General features: G+C 43.1%; 1 protein-coding gene across 4 annotated transcripts in view; it reads right to left on the bottom strand.

Moving 5' to 3' along the window:
* Positions 1-19,213, bottom strand: part of GRIK1 (glutamate ionotropic receptor kainate type subunit 1) — a 1,552,596-nt gene that overhangs the window by 330,270 nt on the left and 1,203,113 nt on the right. For 2 of the 4 annotated variants that reach the window (XM_069636357.1, XM_069636358.1), the window contains exons 9-12: positions 18,416-18,460; positions 13,826-13,939; positions 9,880-10,083; positions 2,780-3,003 (exon numbers count right to left, since the gene is read on the bottom strand). In XM_069636357.1, the coding sequence (XP_069492458.1) occupies positions 2,780-3,003; positions 9,880-10,083; positions 13,826-13,939; positions 18,416-18,460 (587 nt within the window). The remainder of the gene's footprint in view (positions 1-2,779; positions 3,004-9,879; positions 10,084-13,825; positions 13,940-18,415; positions 18,461-19,213) is intronic. The other 2 variants (XM_069636359.1, XM_069636360.1) reach the window with 1 other exon arrangement.

The raw sequence follows: 19,213 nt of genomic DNA, 5'->3' as shown, positions 1-19,213 counted from the left end.
TAATTGCTACTCCCATGAAAAAAATGTTGAGCATCACTACAATGGATCCCTAAGAACTGGGGCCAACAGGCACATTCCCTAGGATCCCTAGGGGATGACACCTTTCCCTGGACAGCAGAATACTGATCCGATGGGGTGCCATAAGGATTTTCCTTATGTTGCAGTAAACCCCACCAGGAAGTTTTGGTTTGGTGTTTTCTTACAGGGTTCCTGCACCGATAATCAAAGCCTTAGAGATTAATGGGGCAGATGCGGAAAAGACTTCTGACCTGATAAGAATACCACTGTTAAGTGTACCTTCCGCACATTTTCGGAGTTGTGCATGCATTCTCTGAGAATACCATTGTCAGGCGTACACAAAGCTCAATATAGGAGTGCAGGTAAACCTGTGTAACTGACAACACAGCAGGATCATCCGTGAAATGGCCCCTTAGCATACAAGGGAATGTCATGTTGCTAATTCACATCTGCTCAAGGGACTTTGGGTAATGTCCCTGTGCAATGTACACATTTTTGCTAATTCCATACAATTCCTTAAATAGCATGTGAACATTGCACATGGTGTAAATCATTCATACACATGTACCAGGTGTACTGAAATCAAGTTAATTTTGGACATCTGCAGGATACTTGCATAGAGCCAAATGTAAAGCGAAAAGAGTTGTTACTGAACAAATCAGAGTGCATTTTTCTTAAATGGTGGAAGCCATCCTAAGTAATTTAAAGATATCAATGATTGTGTTCTCACATGTGCCCATGTAACATTAAGGACAACTGCCGGGAGATTACAGAACCACCATTAAAAATGGTCGCACATTGTCTGCTGCACATTTGTGAATTATGAAGACTGTTTTTGAATTTGCTCCTAAATTGGTGATCAGTAACCATCAGCACACTTTCCTAAAAGTGACACATGAATGTGCACTGGTCTCTGCAGTGAAATTCGGGACACACAATAGTGTTGCATATCATTAACACTTCTTTTGATGAGTCACTTATCCCAGATTGTCTAAAAGGCTCTTGGATTACACCTATATTAAAAAAATTTAAAAAACTATACTGGACCTAGAAATGTTTGTGAATTATAGACCAATTGATAAAGCACATGTTCTCCTAAATGTTTTGCTATGCTTCAATTCCAAAAACCTTTCGAACGGGCAGAACGCGTCTCACTGATGAGAAGGATACTCCGCTAGATCACAGATGAAGGTGATATTGGAATCTAAGTGTTGCTTTACTAATATATCGTTGCTATGGTATCAAATAAAGCTTCTTCTTGGTTCTCAGAAATAGGATTACCAGAGAAGAAATAAAGGACTTTCTTTCATTTTCTGAGCCTTCAAAAGGCAGCTCCATGCATTATTAAAAAAAAATCAAAAATGGATCTGCATCAAGGCCATACTTAAACATCTGCATTGGCTTCCTGTAACTGCCAGGAACAATTCTAAGATATACTTTAGTTCAAAGACGATCATCTTCAGCTTAGCTCCCCTCCATATAAAAGAACACTTTAGCCATATGCACCGTCCAGATCTCTCAGATCTTCCATTTGTTTTAAAATGATATCTCCTAGATTTCGGAGAAGCGGGTACTTTGGTAGATCGTGTGCTGAAAGAGGTGCCAGACTCTGTAATAATCTCCCAATGAGCCCTCCAGAAACTCCTGATTTGCTACTATTCAGGAGAAAGCTTTAGACATTCCTATTTGATAACTCATTCGATCCCTTGTAATCGACTGGCTATTGTTCTCCTCATCGCCATGGGCATTCCCGAGCGCTGTGTAACCTTTGAGGAAGTAGTGCTACGACCCCCCACTCCCTGAAATTCAAATTCAAATGGGACTACTCATCCAGAACCTCACCATGAACTCATTTTAGAAATTGGAGGGCAGCCTTGCCCACCCAACCGGTTTTAAGAATATGCTTCTTCTATTTCTAACAAAGTTTGGGGGAGGGGTCAGTGTTTAAACAATATAATGTGCCCTTTGTGATGTAGGGACCCAACTAGGCTCCCACAGGGCATTGGGGCTAGTTTCCTTTCTTTTCTTTTCAAATATTGCTAGAAAAAGAACAAAAATGTAATTTCTGGGAAGTGTCAGATGGAAGGCTTTTTAAAAATAAAATCCTCCAATACTTTCTAGGGTCTAGCTTATTCAGGTGTGTTTTTTAATTATTTTTAAAACCCTTTGGAGTACAGCGCCCTCCCACAACGCACGACCTTTGGGAAACATTTATTTGCCCTGGATCATCAAAGCATGTATTGCTTTGACGACCCAGGCAAACTCGAAATACATGGACATATCCCTCAATAATCCACCTACATGCATGGTATTAGCATTTATAACATCTATTGCGAGCCTTACGCTCCTTTAAAAATGAGACATCTTAAATGGGCATGGGAGCCTTTAGGGGAAGGCTTTCCTTCTGTGAATCAGCACCTTTGTCTCCTTTCGGTGCTTCACTATTCGCGTAAGGTGCCAGGGGCAGTTATCACCACTTTCAGAGTCTGGGATTGAATCTAATGAGATTGTGAGACAAACCACAAAACCCTCCACGTTGTGGATACATTAGTGCCAGTCTGTCTCTCTGTTTTAATGGGCCTATAAAAATGTCACATAAACAATTTCAACAAATTATGCAACAAAAAAAAAACACTATCATGTTTTATTGAAAATATTGTCACTAACTTATTTGGTATTGAGGAACGTAGATACACAATGCAACCAGCATGACCAGAGTGGTCTGTGGCGGCCGCATTAGTGACACAGTTTTGATGCTTACCTCGCAATTACGAACAACACACAACTGACTCCAAGGCAGGCAAGAAGCACATACATCCAGATATCTGGGGAGAGAGGATTGAGAAAGGAGAAGACACCAGGGTTTGTGCCATTGGGCTTGCGGTATAAAATACTGATTCCCAGCGTCATGAAAGGCTTGGAAAAGTCAATCACTTTCTCTCTCACGTAGGTGATAGTTAACGGCGCAACAGCCAGATCGGCTTTCTGAGAAGAGAAGCAAACAAACACACAATTGTTAAAATCTGTATCTGTATTACAGGTGGAAAACATATCACTTGATATCACATGTATTTGCCATTCTGCTACATGCTGAGGGGCCGATTCACAAACAAAATCTATATAACTAACTCTGTCTCAGGCTTGACTTATCTCTGGAGAGGGATATTTGATTCATAAGTTATTATGAGTGAATCTGACTTAACCTTGACTCATTTCAAAAATCACCCAACACACAGGCTAGTAATGATCATTACAAATTAAATATATGTACACTGTTCTCTTACATTAACATTGTGGATAGCCTCAACTAATAACAAGAGTTCGACTATCGGGCCGGTCCACAAACCAAACCTACTTCACTCCCTTAGTGTAATTTTTCCTACAAGTCACTTTCAATGATTTGCATCAGCCTTAGGCCTGCATATGAATTGGATTAAGAACAAATGAACTAGATGAATACACCATAACACAATGGTTCAATAACCCATGCAATGTTGGATTTATAACCAATAATATGCATTTTCACATGTGCATATGATATCTGAACATGCACAATTACCGCTTGCACATGCACAATCAAACCCATGAAAATGAAAATACCCTTGCACTGTGGAAGAAACAAAACTCTTAACTCTTTCTGGAAGAAGGTAATGGAACAGTCCAATAGAAAGATGTAGGCGTCCAGGTCCTCCAGCTTTTTTGAAAGATAGGCGTACTCAGCATGGCTTGAACCGCCCCCACATGCCCCCACACAAATGTATAGTTCCCAAAAGCACATATTTCATGAGCAATTTAAATGTAATAATTTTAATAGACTTTGTAAAAAAGTTAGTAAAAAGCCTTTTAAAGATATGTCAGGAGCCTGGGCCCATCCCCGGCATGGAGGGGGTTCTGCACTATGAGAAAACCGGCCTACCAGGGCCACAGAGCAAGTGCCTTATGCTACCAGGAGGAGATACAGGGTGGTGGTTGCTGAGATCCCTTCCTAGTCTGGGGCCCTATCAGAGCCTGAAGACGTGGCTTATCAAGATTAGGGATACCAAAAGACACATACTTCCCTTCCTTAAAATCATTTCCTATGTTGATTTGTTAAGAGAACTCGTGGACAGAATGGAAGAATTAGGGGGCTCCAAATCCCCCTTCAACAATAAATAAGGACTGCCTCCAATCTAACCATAATGATAGTAATAATAACTTTTTATTTATATAAAGCTTTTATCCAAAGCACTTTACATAGAACACATTTACATATATCATTATTACCCAATCGAAACTGGTACTCATTTTAGTGACTGCAGAAGGATGAAAGGATGAATTGACCTTTTTGGAATTTGAACCTGCGAGCTGCAACAGGAACGAGTGCTCAGTCCGCTGAGCTATCTTTCCGACATCTAGGGGTGTGTAATAGAGACCTCCTCAAGACAGAGCATTATTGACTGGGAATGCTGTGAGAAATTATACTACATTGTTGAGTTCATTGTCCCAAAAGGGATCCATTTTGGAAACTAGTGAATGGACTAAAACACCTAATTACTGCTACAATCCATACAGCCAGTTGTCGGAATTTGGGAGGCCCAACATGCCAGAAAGGAGCCCCATGATTACTCCATCCTTATGCAACACATGGTGTTGTTTCCCCAGATTACAGTGTGAAAAGTGGGATCCCAAAAACTTGTCAACAAGGTTCACCATAGGCCAATACAGGCCTCGAGAATGCCAGCCATAAAGGTCAAAGGAATCTCCAACAAGGCTACCCTACCCTCACAGGCAACCTGTAAATCAGCTGGATGCCATTTCCATGGTACTGAGAATTGATTGACATTCCCAAAGGAGTAGGCCCTGATCATCACAGAACTGCAGATCTCTCTTCAACTGGGTTTTCACCTTTTGAACTAGTGTACAGAAAAGATTCCAGAGACACCCTGGATATGCTGAATGAAAACTGGGAACAACAGGAAGATAATGTAATAAACACAGCCGTTTCTTTGGAAAGCCTGGGAATGCATGATCCAATCCATAACCTAGTGGTGGGACAGGATGGAAGTCTGAGAGTCCCCCTCATGCTCCATGTGACCTCTCCTGAGCCTGATGCACTGGCCTAATAAGATCAGGGCTAAGATAAGGCCTATCTTCCACTTTTCCAAAGACCAGTTCCCAGCAAACCTTACTGGAGAACCCGAGGGCACCATATCAGGAGGGTTGCAATCCTCTTGCAACCAAACATACATTCTTGGGGTCTACCTTAGGGGTCTGCCCTACCAGCAAAGCTCTTGCAACAAGCAATTATAGCTCGAGTGCAACCATTTATAGAGGATAGCTATCTACCCAATGAATTGCAGGCAGGGTTTCACCTAAATAGAAGAAAGGAGTCTGTGATGACAGTGGTGCCTGAAGAGCTATATAAATAAGAGGTATGGGTGGAGTTGGAATGTTGCTAATGCTGGACCTATTCCCAGCATTTGACATCCGAAGCCACAATATTCTAATCTCTTGGTTTGAAGAACTAGGCATCAGTGCCTCTTTATTAGATGGTCAGTGTTTTTCCTCCACGTCCACAACCACTATATAACTTTGCACCCTTTTTCCCTTTGACTTGGGTAACGTGGCCTGATGTGTCCCATTTGGTTGGGCACTATGCCCATTGTTATTCAAAACGTACATTTTCCCGCTGTCGGATCCGACACTGGCTCACAGTAGAGAAAAGGAGCACATTTCAAAATCCTGTGCTTAACACTCCATGCTTTCCTTGGCACCAGGACTTCATTCCTGTCCTCATGAGTCTCAACCTGAACGGCTTCTAGCATCCTCTTCCAGAAACCCGATGACAGCCAAAGATATGCAAACCTTGATCAGGAGGGAAAGTCTTCTCTTATTTGGCCCCATCTTTGTGGAACAGATTACCTCTTCACTTAAAAATCATTCAGAGCCATACAGAATTCAGAAAACAACCGAAGACCTGGCTCTTCTGAAAAAAAAAGATAATGCCAGAACCATACTGAATCACAGCGCCAAGAGGCTACTGTGGTGAATGGCGCACATTACAAATCACCAGTTAAGATAACATGGAATCTTATTCCCCAATACCTGGATTTAATTACCAGGAATGCAGTCAGACATACTACTATGCAATTGGGTTGCAAATGTCAGGAAATACCTTCTTGGAAACTGCAGACTACAACACCCAGAATGCTGTTTCCAAACCTTGCAGCAAACTGTGTTCCTTTGCAAGGTTCCATATGCTGGAAGGAATAACCATGGCTACTGACCAAAATGCAAGGAAGAGACAGAGGGCTTCATTAAAAGTTGGGCAGTATTGGTTAAATGCAACAGTATTACTGCATACAACTGCATTACCATACCGCCCAACTATGATTTTGGTGGAAAGTTAGAGGGTTCACCTCCAGCTTTGAGCTGGTGGCAAATCCGTCGACTTTCGGGCAAAATTTCAGAATTGCAGAATTTCTGTCGGCGGAATTCCACCAAAATCCCTCATTGAGTCCAATGGACTCAAAATAAATGGGGACTTACACCGGCTACCATCATTTGTAATAGGGCCAGAGGTAGAGTGGCAGTAAGGGTCATACAGTTTGGTGGTATCTCAGGGGATTTACTGCTAAGATACCACCCAACGTTTAATGAGGCCCAGAGTATTTGAAACACCACTCTGGAGCTCCAGGTTACTGTACTGAGCCAGACACCTAAGACAACATTTCCAGCACAACCTAACATGGCCACCATGCCATTTAAGTGCATGCACGCCACAAATCAGCATCACCTTGTGAAAAAGACACATTTACCTCAGTGAACCTATAAAAGACTTAAGAGGACCAAGAAATGAAAGTACCTCATATAAAATCCTACCAGAGGTGCCTTGCCCGGAGAATGCCACTTAATACATGCAACTCTGCAGCAGAGTGCAACAGTCAACCAGGAACCCTGGAGCTGGAAGAAAGGCCTGTGCATTAGACAGAACCCTCAACCATTGGAAGATCAACCAACATAGAGAGAGCACTGCTATGTTAGCAAAAGAAGAAAGATGATGTTTTTGGAGATCATACATGGCATCAACCAGCTCTTAGTCCTCAGAGAGCTGAGGGCCCAGAGGGACTGCCAGGCCTCACAGTGTCTAAAGCGATGGAACACAAACGAGAGATGCTTGCGAGGCTGGAAAGCCTAGCAAGTATGAAGCACTTGATAACCAAGGACTGCTACATAAGTGTGCTTGGAACTATATATGAGGTTAGCACTATATCCCTGTGCGAGATGGGTACTATATCCCTGACGTGTGATCAGGGCCCATCCCTTGGGAAGCCAGAAGAAGAGTGCTAGACCTTTTGCCTTGGCACTGGATGGATTGCAGATTGTGATCTAGGATCTACATCCACGAAACTTTGGGCCTCATCAGGGGGTGGGTGGAGTGGCAAAAATGCACCGGTAATGCTATTACTGCCGCATTGCCGCTCTCCCCAATCCCGCGTTTGGGCGAAATGTTTGAGGTTTATTGCCAGCTTTTTGCTGGAAATAAAACTCTCCACTTTCTGACCATTTGTGGCGCTATTACTTTGGTGCTAATACCGCCGGCGGTAATAGCACCATTGCTGCCCCATAGAATCCTATTGACTCTTAAAAAATGGGGAGTAACAGCCTTAACACAACTCGGGATCTGGCGCTAATAGGTTGTGATGAGGCCCTATGTTTCAATACAAAAAAGGGTGCTGGGTGCTACATCCATGAAATGTTGTTAGAGAGTGTACTAGGGGCTACATCGCTAGCACTGTGCTTTTGGGAAAGAGGTGAGCTATATCCCTGTGAGTGTAGTCGGGGGGCTGTTAGCCTGAGGGAGACCAGTATCTCTGCTAGATCAGAAACCCCTGACACACACGATTTATGCCATTCTGGCACCTTTTTTCTTAGATTGCTCCAAGATACCAATAGCCGTGTTAGTTGTAGAGAGACGTCTAGTTCCTGCAGGGTTCTCATCTCAACCCAATTCTGATAAAGTGTTGAAATGCAATTTTGTGTCGCGTTTCTTGTTGATTCACCAAAGTGTGTCAAACTGTCTAACTCGCAGTATACCACAATGGCTTCGCAGTGGATTCCTGGTACGTCTTCCATTTTTTGCCAAATGGCAGTTGATATCACTGAATGGGTTGGAGCTACTGGGAAATATTGAAATAGCACTGCGCTCTCCCCGGCATTCAAAGGGCAATGAGGAAGTATTGGCAAAGACGTTGGTTTTGGCTTTGCCATAGGCAGACATGTCTCCCTATTTTTGTATGTTTAATTACGACTTTTATATGTTATCATTTTATACAAACCACCACAATACAATTAGTAACCTGTTACTGCTAGTTTTTGTGGCATTCTTGAGAAAAGAATAATGGTTTAATGGCATAAGGATTCAAGAAGACTTTTCTTAGATACACTTGGAAGGAAGCGGGGATGGGCTTTTGGGTCTTGTTCTAGGAAATTGGTTATCGTCTCACGAGACGTCATGGTTATTTGACAAATTGATTTGTCAATTTCTCAATGCCTGGTGAAAGCTGGCCTCAATCTCTCACATCAGCAACCATCTTTAATATTTAATTACTCATTTGTTGCACATTTTGTTGCACATTTTGGATTCTTGCGCTTTTACAGTTATTGATCGGTTTCATGCTGTGCTGGCACAACAGAACCAAGGCTGCAAAGCATGGAAGGGTGCACCTCCAACACTTGCCGCATAAGTGTAGAAACAACCCCAACACAAACAAAAAGCGGGTACAAATGTTGCAATTTATCCTCGTGTTTCAAAGGGAAAGTAATTTAATTGATGTTTACACAATATACCTACTTAAATGGGGCAGGTTGCTGTAGAGTCTGGTTGCCCTGTATTTTATGTATGTAGCTGCTGTACGGGTAGATTTTGTGTTTGGAACACAGAGTCCTGCGTAACACCACATTGCGTGAGCTGAACAAACTGTACCATTAAGTACCTCTATTCATTTACTGTGAAATCACAACCACAACAGGAAGCAAGTGCCATAAAAAAACTACAACCATTGGGCTGCTCTGTTTTGCCAGTAAGTGTAATTCCCTTGTTTGAAGGTATTTCTTGTGCAGGGTGCAACTTGTAATTGAGAACACAGGCGTTACTGGTTGTGCATGGACACGGATTCTATACACTGAACAGGACGTATTTGTGGGTCCTCTGATATTAAGAAGCTGACAAAATGCGCATGAACAAAATTAGGTCACACTCCCAACACGCTCCCCAGCCACCTTTACTCCATGTCACCTTTACTCCATGTCACTTTTTAGATTTTTTGTGGACCCACAATCTTTTTTATTCCACTTAAAGCACTACTTAAACGCAATAATCTACTGCATTAATTAAGTGGAATAGGCTAATTGTGCTTGTCCTCACATGCCATGTTCACTACTTTACTAACCTCTTTAATAAATTTCAATTTTTACAAATATACAAATTGTGATAAGTTGGCAGAAAAACAGTGTTTGCTCTTTTCAATGGGGGCCTCTGCACATTTTGGACATCAGGACTGCAATACAAGTAAAACTGTTTCTCCCGTGTTTGATATGTACTGAACATCATGAGATTGCATTGAAAAGGTTTCAACCAGATGAACGACTTTTCCTCGATGAAAAAGCATTAGTCCCAGCCAAAGTGCTGCAGCAGATACATTTCTTGAATAAGCCATCATAAATCTTGACTTCCAATCTGAAATTCATCGACCTGTGAACTATTTTAACATTTCCCAAGGTAACCCGTCATCCATGTTTTCCTAGTGTCTGCCCCGGGCTGCCGTAGATCTTATGTTATACGCACACGGAAAGCATTGCAAACAGTGTACGTAGACTTACGTGATCGATCAGCTCTCTGACCATGCCGTTCCACTCGCCCTTGTCGTTTTGGGCGCCATATTTGCCATCAGCCACAAGCTTGACCTCATAGATGAATCCCAAAATATTTGACAGTTCCTTCAAAAGATCCAGGCAATAGCCCTCAAATCGGTCATTTCCATATAAGGGCTTATCAGATTTCTTGTACATAACATATGGGTCCTCCTGAACAAAACAGAGAAGATGAAATGCTGTGACACTAGAACACTAAATAAGAATTAGCTCGGTTTATAAAATAATTGACAATTGTGGAATGCATGTATAGAATGTTACCTGGAGAAGTGCCTCCAAGTTTCTTTTTCATAAAATCAGCAACAACCAGTGTTTAAGAGCATAAGGATCTCCGGTGTCTTGAAGGGACGTTTTTGTTATGTTTTAATAACCAAATATCAAAGATGGTAAAAACACTATCTATTTAAACAAAATACTTCCATCTACCAAGCAACATATATACAGGCAATGTGTTTGTCCATTCACAGTCCACACCATATATGTAATAAGGTTACATCACACAGGGACCAGGGGCTCCATGATAGGGAGTTCCTAGATCATTGTCCTTGCTCCACTGGTCTGCTTTTCAATATCAAGGAGACATGAGAACTGACTGAAGATCCATTACATATGGAGTGTACCACGTTAAACTCTGATCTCTTTTTCTGAAATAAAGGGGTCCTTCTTTTGATTTTTGATGGATCTTTGAGCCATGGATTAAGGACGGTGATCATATCCTATGGTTACTTAATTTTCCCTGGTAAGTTGATACAATACATTTTTCATATTCTTCAACCAAATAGGAAAGACAGAGAGAGTTGGATGTGCTGCAAGTTCGAAGCCTTACATGCATTTGCGTAGTTAACGTTTCAGAACTGGACTTTCTTTCTTGTCTTTAAATGCAATGCTGTAAACGATTCTACACCTCATATTGAACCGGAAGTGTTCTCTGTGCTCACATGGGAGGTTTTTATTTACTTTTAGACGTGATTGTAATCTGCTACTATAAAGATTTGCTAATATGTGGACTCATAGTTTGAGTAGGTTGAGAATATTCTGAGGACAAAGCAAAGTAGAATACTTGTTTTATCATAATCAATTGGTGATTTCAGGCTGAACTGTGAATTGGGGTAGTTTGCCCTCAGTAGATTGGCCTACTTCAATCCCTTTGGAGAATACCGAGAGAGATCTACCTTGAATGCTGTATGAGTGTAAGCAGCAAGTAGGGGAGAAGTATAGGTTCTGCCAGGATGTGCACCCACCTTGTACCGAAGTGCACATCCGAGTGAATGGAGGGAACGCTTTGAACAGGTGTTTACGTTAGGGGTGAAGGCGCAGAATTGTTCTACTTTTAATGCTCTGGGAATCTCTAGTAAAAAAAACCATAATCAACCATCAGCATTTATTCTGACATTTCCAAATTTCAGATGACTATTTTTCATCAGAATGGAAGTGCAATAATACTTTTTGTGTTTATATTTGTAATATATTGATGGGAAATCAAGGTGATAAAATGATAATTTAATTAAACTACACCTATCTCAACATCAAACAAACCCTGTGGCTTGTGTGTTATGGGATTTTCGCAATCAAGCATTGGTTCCACTTCTGGAGTTCCCTAAGAGGAGACAGAGTTTGTTTCCTCAGAACAGAGTTTAGCCTAGACAGACCATTAGACCTGAGAGTAAGGGAAACCTCATGGGAGTTGCAACACCTCCACCGTAGTGAAGGGGGCAGTTGTCTGCTTTAACACTTTTGTGTTTGTATTTGTATTTTATTTATTTATATAGCGCACTGAACCCTTAGGTATCTGGGCGCATTTCTTACAGTTACATATGTTACATATTTACATACAGTTGAGACAGTACAGGAATTGAGTACTAGCTTTTGCTGCTGGTACTTCAATGAATTTCTGTGGAAATGTGGATGTATGTAAATTTGCTAAGGGCAGTGAATGAGTTAACGGAGATTCCCACATTTGGGTTATGGTTTACTCTTTTAATATCAAGTTTCAGCACATCTTGGGGCACAGATCGCAGTGTTTTCGGAAGATGTTTTTTAATGACTGATAATGACTGCCTGTTCCCTGATTGATCGCCAGGACTTAGTGTCATGCAACTGCCTTTTCATTGGAGCAAGGGTAATGTCATGGCTGTTGGAAACAATGGCTGAATAGCTCCAAGAAGCTCTGATTGTAAGCATCAAGACACTAAGAATAGAACCAACACAATTGTAAGTATCAGGACACTAAGAATAGAGCCATCACAAAGCACTCAGTCTGTGGTTTAGAAGATTGCAGAGGTTCAAACTGTGAAGGTTTACTCTACAAAAATAACTAGTGGTAGCCTCGTCATTGATACAGGGGCTGTTCAGCAATCCCAATGTCGGACAGTTCCTACTCCGGCTTGAAGCATTTCCATCTCTCCAAAACGCTTTTACAGCAATCTCTCTCCTACAGACACTGGCACACACTCTTTGTGCTCTGCCTGAGACGAAAATACCGATTCGGAAAAAACAAAGCAATGATGCATTATTTGCCCATAATACCCCTAACCCTGACTGCTCTAATGCCTACTCGAATCTTGTTTCCTTCATCCCAAGGCTGGATTACCGGGAGCCGCTGCTGAGAAAATCTGATGTTGCGCAACATACATTGGACAGTGCATCTTATTGCTACCCCTTACGTGTGTTGGACTCTAAGAAAAGGTCTCTGTCAGAACACACATGCTCTAAGTGTGCCTGTTCACCGCTTCATGATGACATGGCCCACTCCACATTTGGCATTTGATCATAATCTCATTAATACGAATGGTGAGGAGTCTTACTAAATTCTTAAGCATGTTTCCCACTGCTATACATCCTTCTGCTTCTGTGTGTTTTCTCTGCTTTTTGGAACGTTATTTTGCTGGGCTCTGTAACCATTGTGAACTCTCGTGGGAGTCTGAGGCCTAGAAACTGTTACCCTCAACTCCCAGTGTTTCTGTGAATTGAACATTCCTGTTTTTGGTGATACATTATCCCAGGGGTGGACTGGCCTTTAGGAAACTCTGGAGATTTCCCGGTGGGCCTCTGCACCCTGGGCCTCTTTTCTGTGGTATTTCAAAATTTTCTCATAGGAAAAGCATTGGGTTTGCTGAAAATGTGTCATATAGGGCCACTTTGAACTTTATTTCCAGGGCCTCTTTTGGTCTCCAGTAATTATTTCCAGGGCCTCTTTTAGTTCCCAGTCCAGCCCTGCATTATCCCATTTTTAGTCGTGGAATGGTGGCCCAAAGCTCTTTATTTATTGATTGTTTGCTTGTTAGGCGCTTATACAGGAAGCAAACACTGTTTCAAAGCACCCACAGGGCAACAGGGGAGGGACAGGGGATGATAGACAATTAAAATTACAATACATAAAAATAATAAATATAAGAAAAACAATGGAGAGGGGAAGACGAACCTACTGTGACTTGTGAGTGTTCAGAACATGCAAATGCAGAAGGGAAAGGGCATGGGATGGGTGCTGTGGGTGAGCTGCAGGTGAAGTGCAATGAAAGGTAAGTGCAAGCCTCCCAGGGTGGAGGGTGAGCTGAGGCAAGTGCTGAGGATGGACCGCAGCTGGGATCATACTATGGGGGCGGTCAGGGCCCTGAGAATTCATAAGGGCCCTGCACACTAATCAAGCTACTGTCTGTATATGTTTACATGACATGACAGCTGAGTTTTTCTAGTTATTTTTCATAGAAATACACACTTAGCATTTCCACATGAAGCAGGATTACACGTATGAGGTGGCTGGCTGAAGGGGAATAGAGAGGGATAGAAAGGAGCTAGCACTGTTCTTTCTGTCCTGCACCTGTATTACTGTCCATAGGCCAAGACATGAAGACATTGGAGACATTATTAAATTGCAACACAAATTCACAAAACTTACCAGAATAGTAGTGACGATGAGTGTTCTATTGGCTAGAGAATCGGTGATATTTGTTGACTTATCTTTAGAGCTTTCTGTCATGTTAAGGCCCACATTCGAGTTCCAAAGACCAATCTAAAGAAAGGGAGAAGGTTCGTTACTGGCATGATTTGGCGGGAGTTCCCTTTGAATGCTGCGCAAGATGCACCTTCTTGAAGGATTGCGCTAGGCCAGGATTGTCCAAGTCTAGACCTCCAGGGAAGGAAACATATTGGATTTTCAGGAAACCCCTCATTAATATTCATGAGGTAAATTTGCATACAATTATTCTAAATCTAAGCCCATGTCTTCTCATAAATATTAATGAAGTCTATTCTGAAAACCTGTCAGGATTCGGGCCCTCGAGACCTGGAGTTGGACAACCCTGCGCTAGGCCATTCCCAGAGCCGCATGTACAGGACTATGCTAGCAATCAACTAGTCCGAAGGCAGCACAAGGCCGATTCGCAAAGTTAATCACTACCTTGCGAACCCTACGTGTAAGGTATGCCTAGGTGGGGTTGCGAATTCCGATTGTTCTAGAACCCTGTGCAGCATCTGCATTACTCACACAGCAGACATAACGTGTGTAACTGCTTCTTGCCTTTTTGCCTGAATTTTTTGGCCCCAACTGTGCATACACAATGAAATGCGTCCGATACGCATGCATAGGACTGCAGGACATCAAATTGACAGTGTTCACATTTGAGTGTGCTCATATGGCTATACATTTGTAGCTCTATAGCACTTCTCCTTTCGACACCCATGCTGCCGATATTACCCCAAACAGGAGTTCTTTCCCACTTACACTTCATTGCACTCATAATGCTCAGATCATTCAGTTCTGTGCTCGATGTGTGCATGTGCTGGATGGCATTGGACACCTTTGTGAATACTTGTGTGTGGGTGTTCATCAAAACTGCCATCCCGTGTCTCTTCTGTGACACTTCGCTGGGCACAACCACTGATGCAGGTGTGAATGTAAGTTATGTGTCGGCAATATGTGCATTCCTATGTGCATTAACCACTTGTAATTTACACTTTATGACCATGGAATTTGTCACTTTTGTGAAATTTAAGCAAGTGGAAATTATGACTTTCCACATATTTAAATCACTCATGCACCTTGCAAGCATAACTCATAATTGCGCAGGCACCGTTATCAATGATGCCGGTGCATCCATGCTCCCCTCCTCAATTCTGCCCTATTGGGCAGAATGTGTATCGGGAGCTCGATATTACCACCGCCCACGAATGGGCACTTAGCGGCCCATTCAACTCGTAATGGGCCGGTTATTGCCCAATTGCGGGTGGCGGTGCTGGTAGCAGGGGCGCCTCCAAGGGGTGGGCAAGAGGGGCCACGGCCACCCTTATAGAAATGTTGCCCCCCCACTGTCCCATTCAGTTTTGTGTGCTTGTTTTGGTGTGCCACCCCAAGATTTCCGGTGTGGCCACCCCTATGAAAAATGTCTGCGGGCGCCACTGGCTGGTAGCGAGCATGGCAGTGCCCGTGCCTGGCATACAGGCACGGCTACCACCATGCTCGTAATGAGGCCCATTGTGTCCTATGAGCTGCCGGGTGCCCTGAATCAATTGATAGCTTGTATGTGATCATGGTAAGTGTGCTGCCATGCAGGGCTTGCTTGGAAGGCTGTGCTAGGATCATGTGCTTGGCACAGAGAGGAAATTGTCACCTGCAGGCCATGGGTTCGAAACCCGGCAGAACAGTTTGACCTTTCCCTTTCTCAGGCCAACAAGACCAGTGCCTTGGGGTTGAGAAATAGCAGCTGAGGGCCAAAAGTAGAAAATTAATGTGTAGTGACAAGAACGTTTAAGGAACATCACTTATGTACTGAATGGCCTCAAGTGGGTAGTGAGCCAGCCTCAGCTCCCTGCCCCTGTGGGGTCAACCCAACTTTCAGGTGGGGTCAGTGGCCAGCTTCATCCTGAAGTGTCAGAAGCATGCCCAGCACTTGAATATGCATAGAGCATTTAGAAGCAGGTTCCTTGGGACCAAAACCGTTCCTTATTTCACCTCATAAGTCTCCTGTAGGAATCAGAGATTTATGAGATGAAGTTTGCAGGAACATCATTGCTGCTCTGCACCGACAGCTGTTCTACATTAGCTCCCCAGTGTGGCACCCTAAAAAGGATCATTTAAACTATATGAATACAGAATACTTACTGATTGGTAGCTAAGAACATAGCAACACAGGGGTTACAGCATGTACAGTGTATGACAATATGATTCCTCAACAACAGGGTTCTGGATCATCTTCTAAAATAGGAGGAGGTCAAGGGGATATCACACAGAGGAGTCTAAAAGGCTATACACCAGTAGAGTCTTCTTATGGGACGATTGCAGTTTAGGGACACGTGTAAGGGTCTCAACTTCACATTTACCTGACCTCTTGTGGAACTGGGCTCCAGCATTTAGGCCTGTGTCAGAAAGAGCCAGCAGTTTTACAAATGGCTAATCCCCCCATTGTTGGAAGGCTTCTCTCTGTGAAAGGTGACTGTTTCAGACAAGCATTTAAACAAGAGCAATTTTTTTTATCGATTGCTTTCTCTCTGAAGAAGTGCATGTGCAGTGACCTGAGATCAAGGCTTGGCGTTTTAATTGTATTCACTCTTCTGGAGCATCCTAGGGCCTTGCACTTCCCCAAAGGAGGCCAGGGGACTGCACTGGATCATTTAAGCCCAATCATTTGACCCATTGGTGGCAGCGGGGCTGGAGAAGCACCAACCTGGAGGAAGGGCACCACAAGATAGGTACGTGGCCTGGATGACCATGCTGCTGCATCCTCTGAGCTGCCCTCACCAGACCGACGTCAGGTTTACTAGAAATGGGATTTAGACTCTGGCCTAGGAAAGCAAGCACGCAGCCTCTTGAGAGGATTTCCATGCACCCTGCAGAGATCAGCTTTCAACACTGAGGAAAAGGGTAAAGCACTTGCAACTTTTGGAAGTTTCCCCAGATTTGAGCCCTTTCTCTCTGGGTCTCACTCATGGGGTGCCCTAAAACTAGGCTGTCCCTCGACCCTCTTCCAGGATCTCGAATAAGCATGAGATGCTTGAGGATTTCATGGAGTCATAATTCTGATGAATGAAAGCACCAGAGATGCATGCCACAGAAGAGGATACAACTCCTCACAGCGCCTGCAGAGCTCAGTCCTGCTACGGTTAGTCTCCTGAGGTCAGTGACTGGACCACATGGCCAGGACGGACTGGACTCCTCGGGGGATTCATGGAGGTATGCCCTGGGGAGAGATAAACACCTTTCACCAGTAAATTGAGTTTTGGTTTTGGGAAGTGACCACAGTGCGCATGTCTACCGCCTGAAGCTCAAACATGGTCAAATTATAGCTTTGCTTCTCATGGGGATCACTGAACCCTTCTCGAGCCACAAATAGCCACCTGGTATGCTTCACTCCAGGTCTGGAGCCTGGCTCTCAACACAGGTGTGCCTGGAGGCCTCCAGGCACCCTAACACATGCAAGCTATAATGTATCAATATGGAGGAGGCTTGGACTGCTCCTGGAGCATTCAGAGCCAGCACTGGTAGGTCCCTGGTGCTGTGATTACTTGAGCCCCAGGCTATGAGTAACCCCTGGGGGTCTGCAGGGTCTCCTGGTGCTATGACTCAGGTGGGCTACGCCAAATGCTGTGGTGCACGTTCCCTATTGCAATGTATACATTAGACCCCTCTCTTCTTCAGGCAGGTATCCCCAGCTTCCACCCCATATGGAAACCATACGCTGCCCATTAACGCGGGTGGATGCTTTGTCTATGGGGATTGCTAGCGTGTCTACTTTGGTATCTCTAAGCCACAATTGAGAGAAAAGTCATCATCTTAAAACCCCTTCACTTTCCCTGTATGGCCAACAGGATAGGGAAGTCCATGTAGAGTACTGGAAACAATCCAGTCATCTTTACAGGATATCCATAATAAATATTGATGACACAAAATGTGCGTAATGGAAAATATCTATACATTTCTTACATTTCTTTAGCAGTTTGGAAAGTCCAACGGGATTACACTGTTTGGGGGATGAATATCTTAGTGTTAACACTCAGACCACGTGATGACCGTGTCGATGTAATGCTCTTTTTATCCGAAACATCTTAACTGGGCACAATGTTCGGAGAGCCTCTGAGCGGTATGGTCCATGATCATTTTCTGAGACACTCAGTCCATAGTAACTCACTGTGTAGCCTTAGGCTGTGCCAACCTGCAATGCACTTCTTCTTGAGTTTACAACAGTACGTCTTGTGTATATAAATCTGGGAACAAACAAGAGGATGCTGGAGAAGTGAGCTAGAAATCATGGTCGCCTTTCCAAACTCATGATCCATCAATCTTGGTGACACACTCATCCATGTGTGTCCTTTACTGTTCCCCACGTGGACGCAGATTTAGTGTCACATAACGCTATCATGCACAGGACATGTGTGATCCTATCATGTCGCTGAACTGCAATCTGGACCCACTTTGGCATAAACCAAAGTCAAAGAGCTGGAGTACACACAGGTTTTATTGCAAGTATTTATTGAAACTTGCAAGTCTACCAACCTTCCTCCATACTTTATTTAAACGACTAGGAGAGTCACCAGCAGGCTTGGGTATGGGAGAAAATAAACAAATACTGTCATTAAAACTGTAAGAAAAGTTCTGATGGCTCACAATGGAATAGTATCAGAGTAGTACACTTCTAAAACACAGACAAAAAAAGACATAACGGTCTTCAACATGGAGAACATACGTGTGTCCCTTATTTGACAACACCTCTGGGACTGTGATTCCTTGATCTTAAAGTAAGTGCATTTCTACCATACTAGGGATACTCATCCGTAATAGTTGCATGGACAAGTTATCAATAGATACTATTATCCTTCTCTTTAGTATCTAGGTCTAGTGAACCAACCAGTACAGGAATCTGCAAGCTAACTTCCAGCAGCCTGCTGAAGTGAGAAGGACCTGCACTCTATCTCCACCCATCCGGTGAACCAGAGAGTGGATATTTTGAACCACACTGATAGGGTATGATTAATTAAACATACCTATGGTTTATTTATTGAACAAAGGAACAGGATTCCAACTAGCATATTAACATAGTACTTACCTTAACAGGTCGTGTATGCAACTGAATCCAATCTCTTGGAGACTTTAGTGTCTCTAAATTCCAGCAAATTAACTTAGAGAAGAATCATATAGTTCTAAACTCTTTTGTAAGCACCAGTTACCGTGATTTAATGATGAGTAATCATTTGCTTTACATCAGACCAACATTCCCAATAGGACTGCTAGAATAAATGTTGTCTCTTTGGAGGGTCTCTAAATTAGCTGTAACCCAGAACACCACTACCTAGG

The sequence above is a fragment of the Ambystoma mexicanum genome, chromosome 7p (genome assembly GCF_040938575.1).
Source record: "Ambystoma mexicanum isolate Mex_15411 chromosome 7p, UKY_AmexF1_1, whole genome shotgun sequence".
NCBI classification, from domain to species: domain Eukaryota; kingdom Metazoa; phylum Chordata; class Amphibia; order Caudata; family Ambystomatidae; genus Ambystoma; species Ambystoma mexicanum.
Note: the sequence above shows the minus strand (reverse complement) of the source record. Positions and strands in the feature narration are given on the sequence as shown.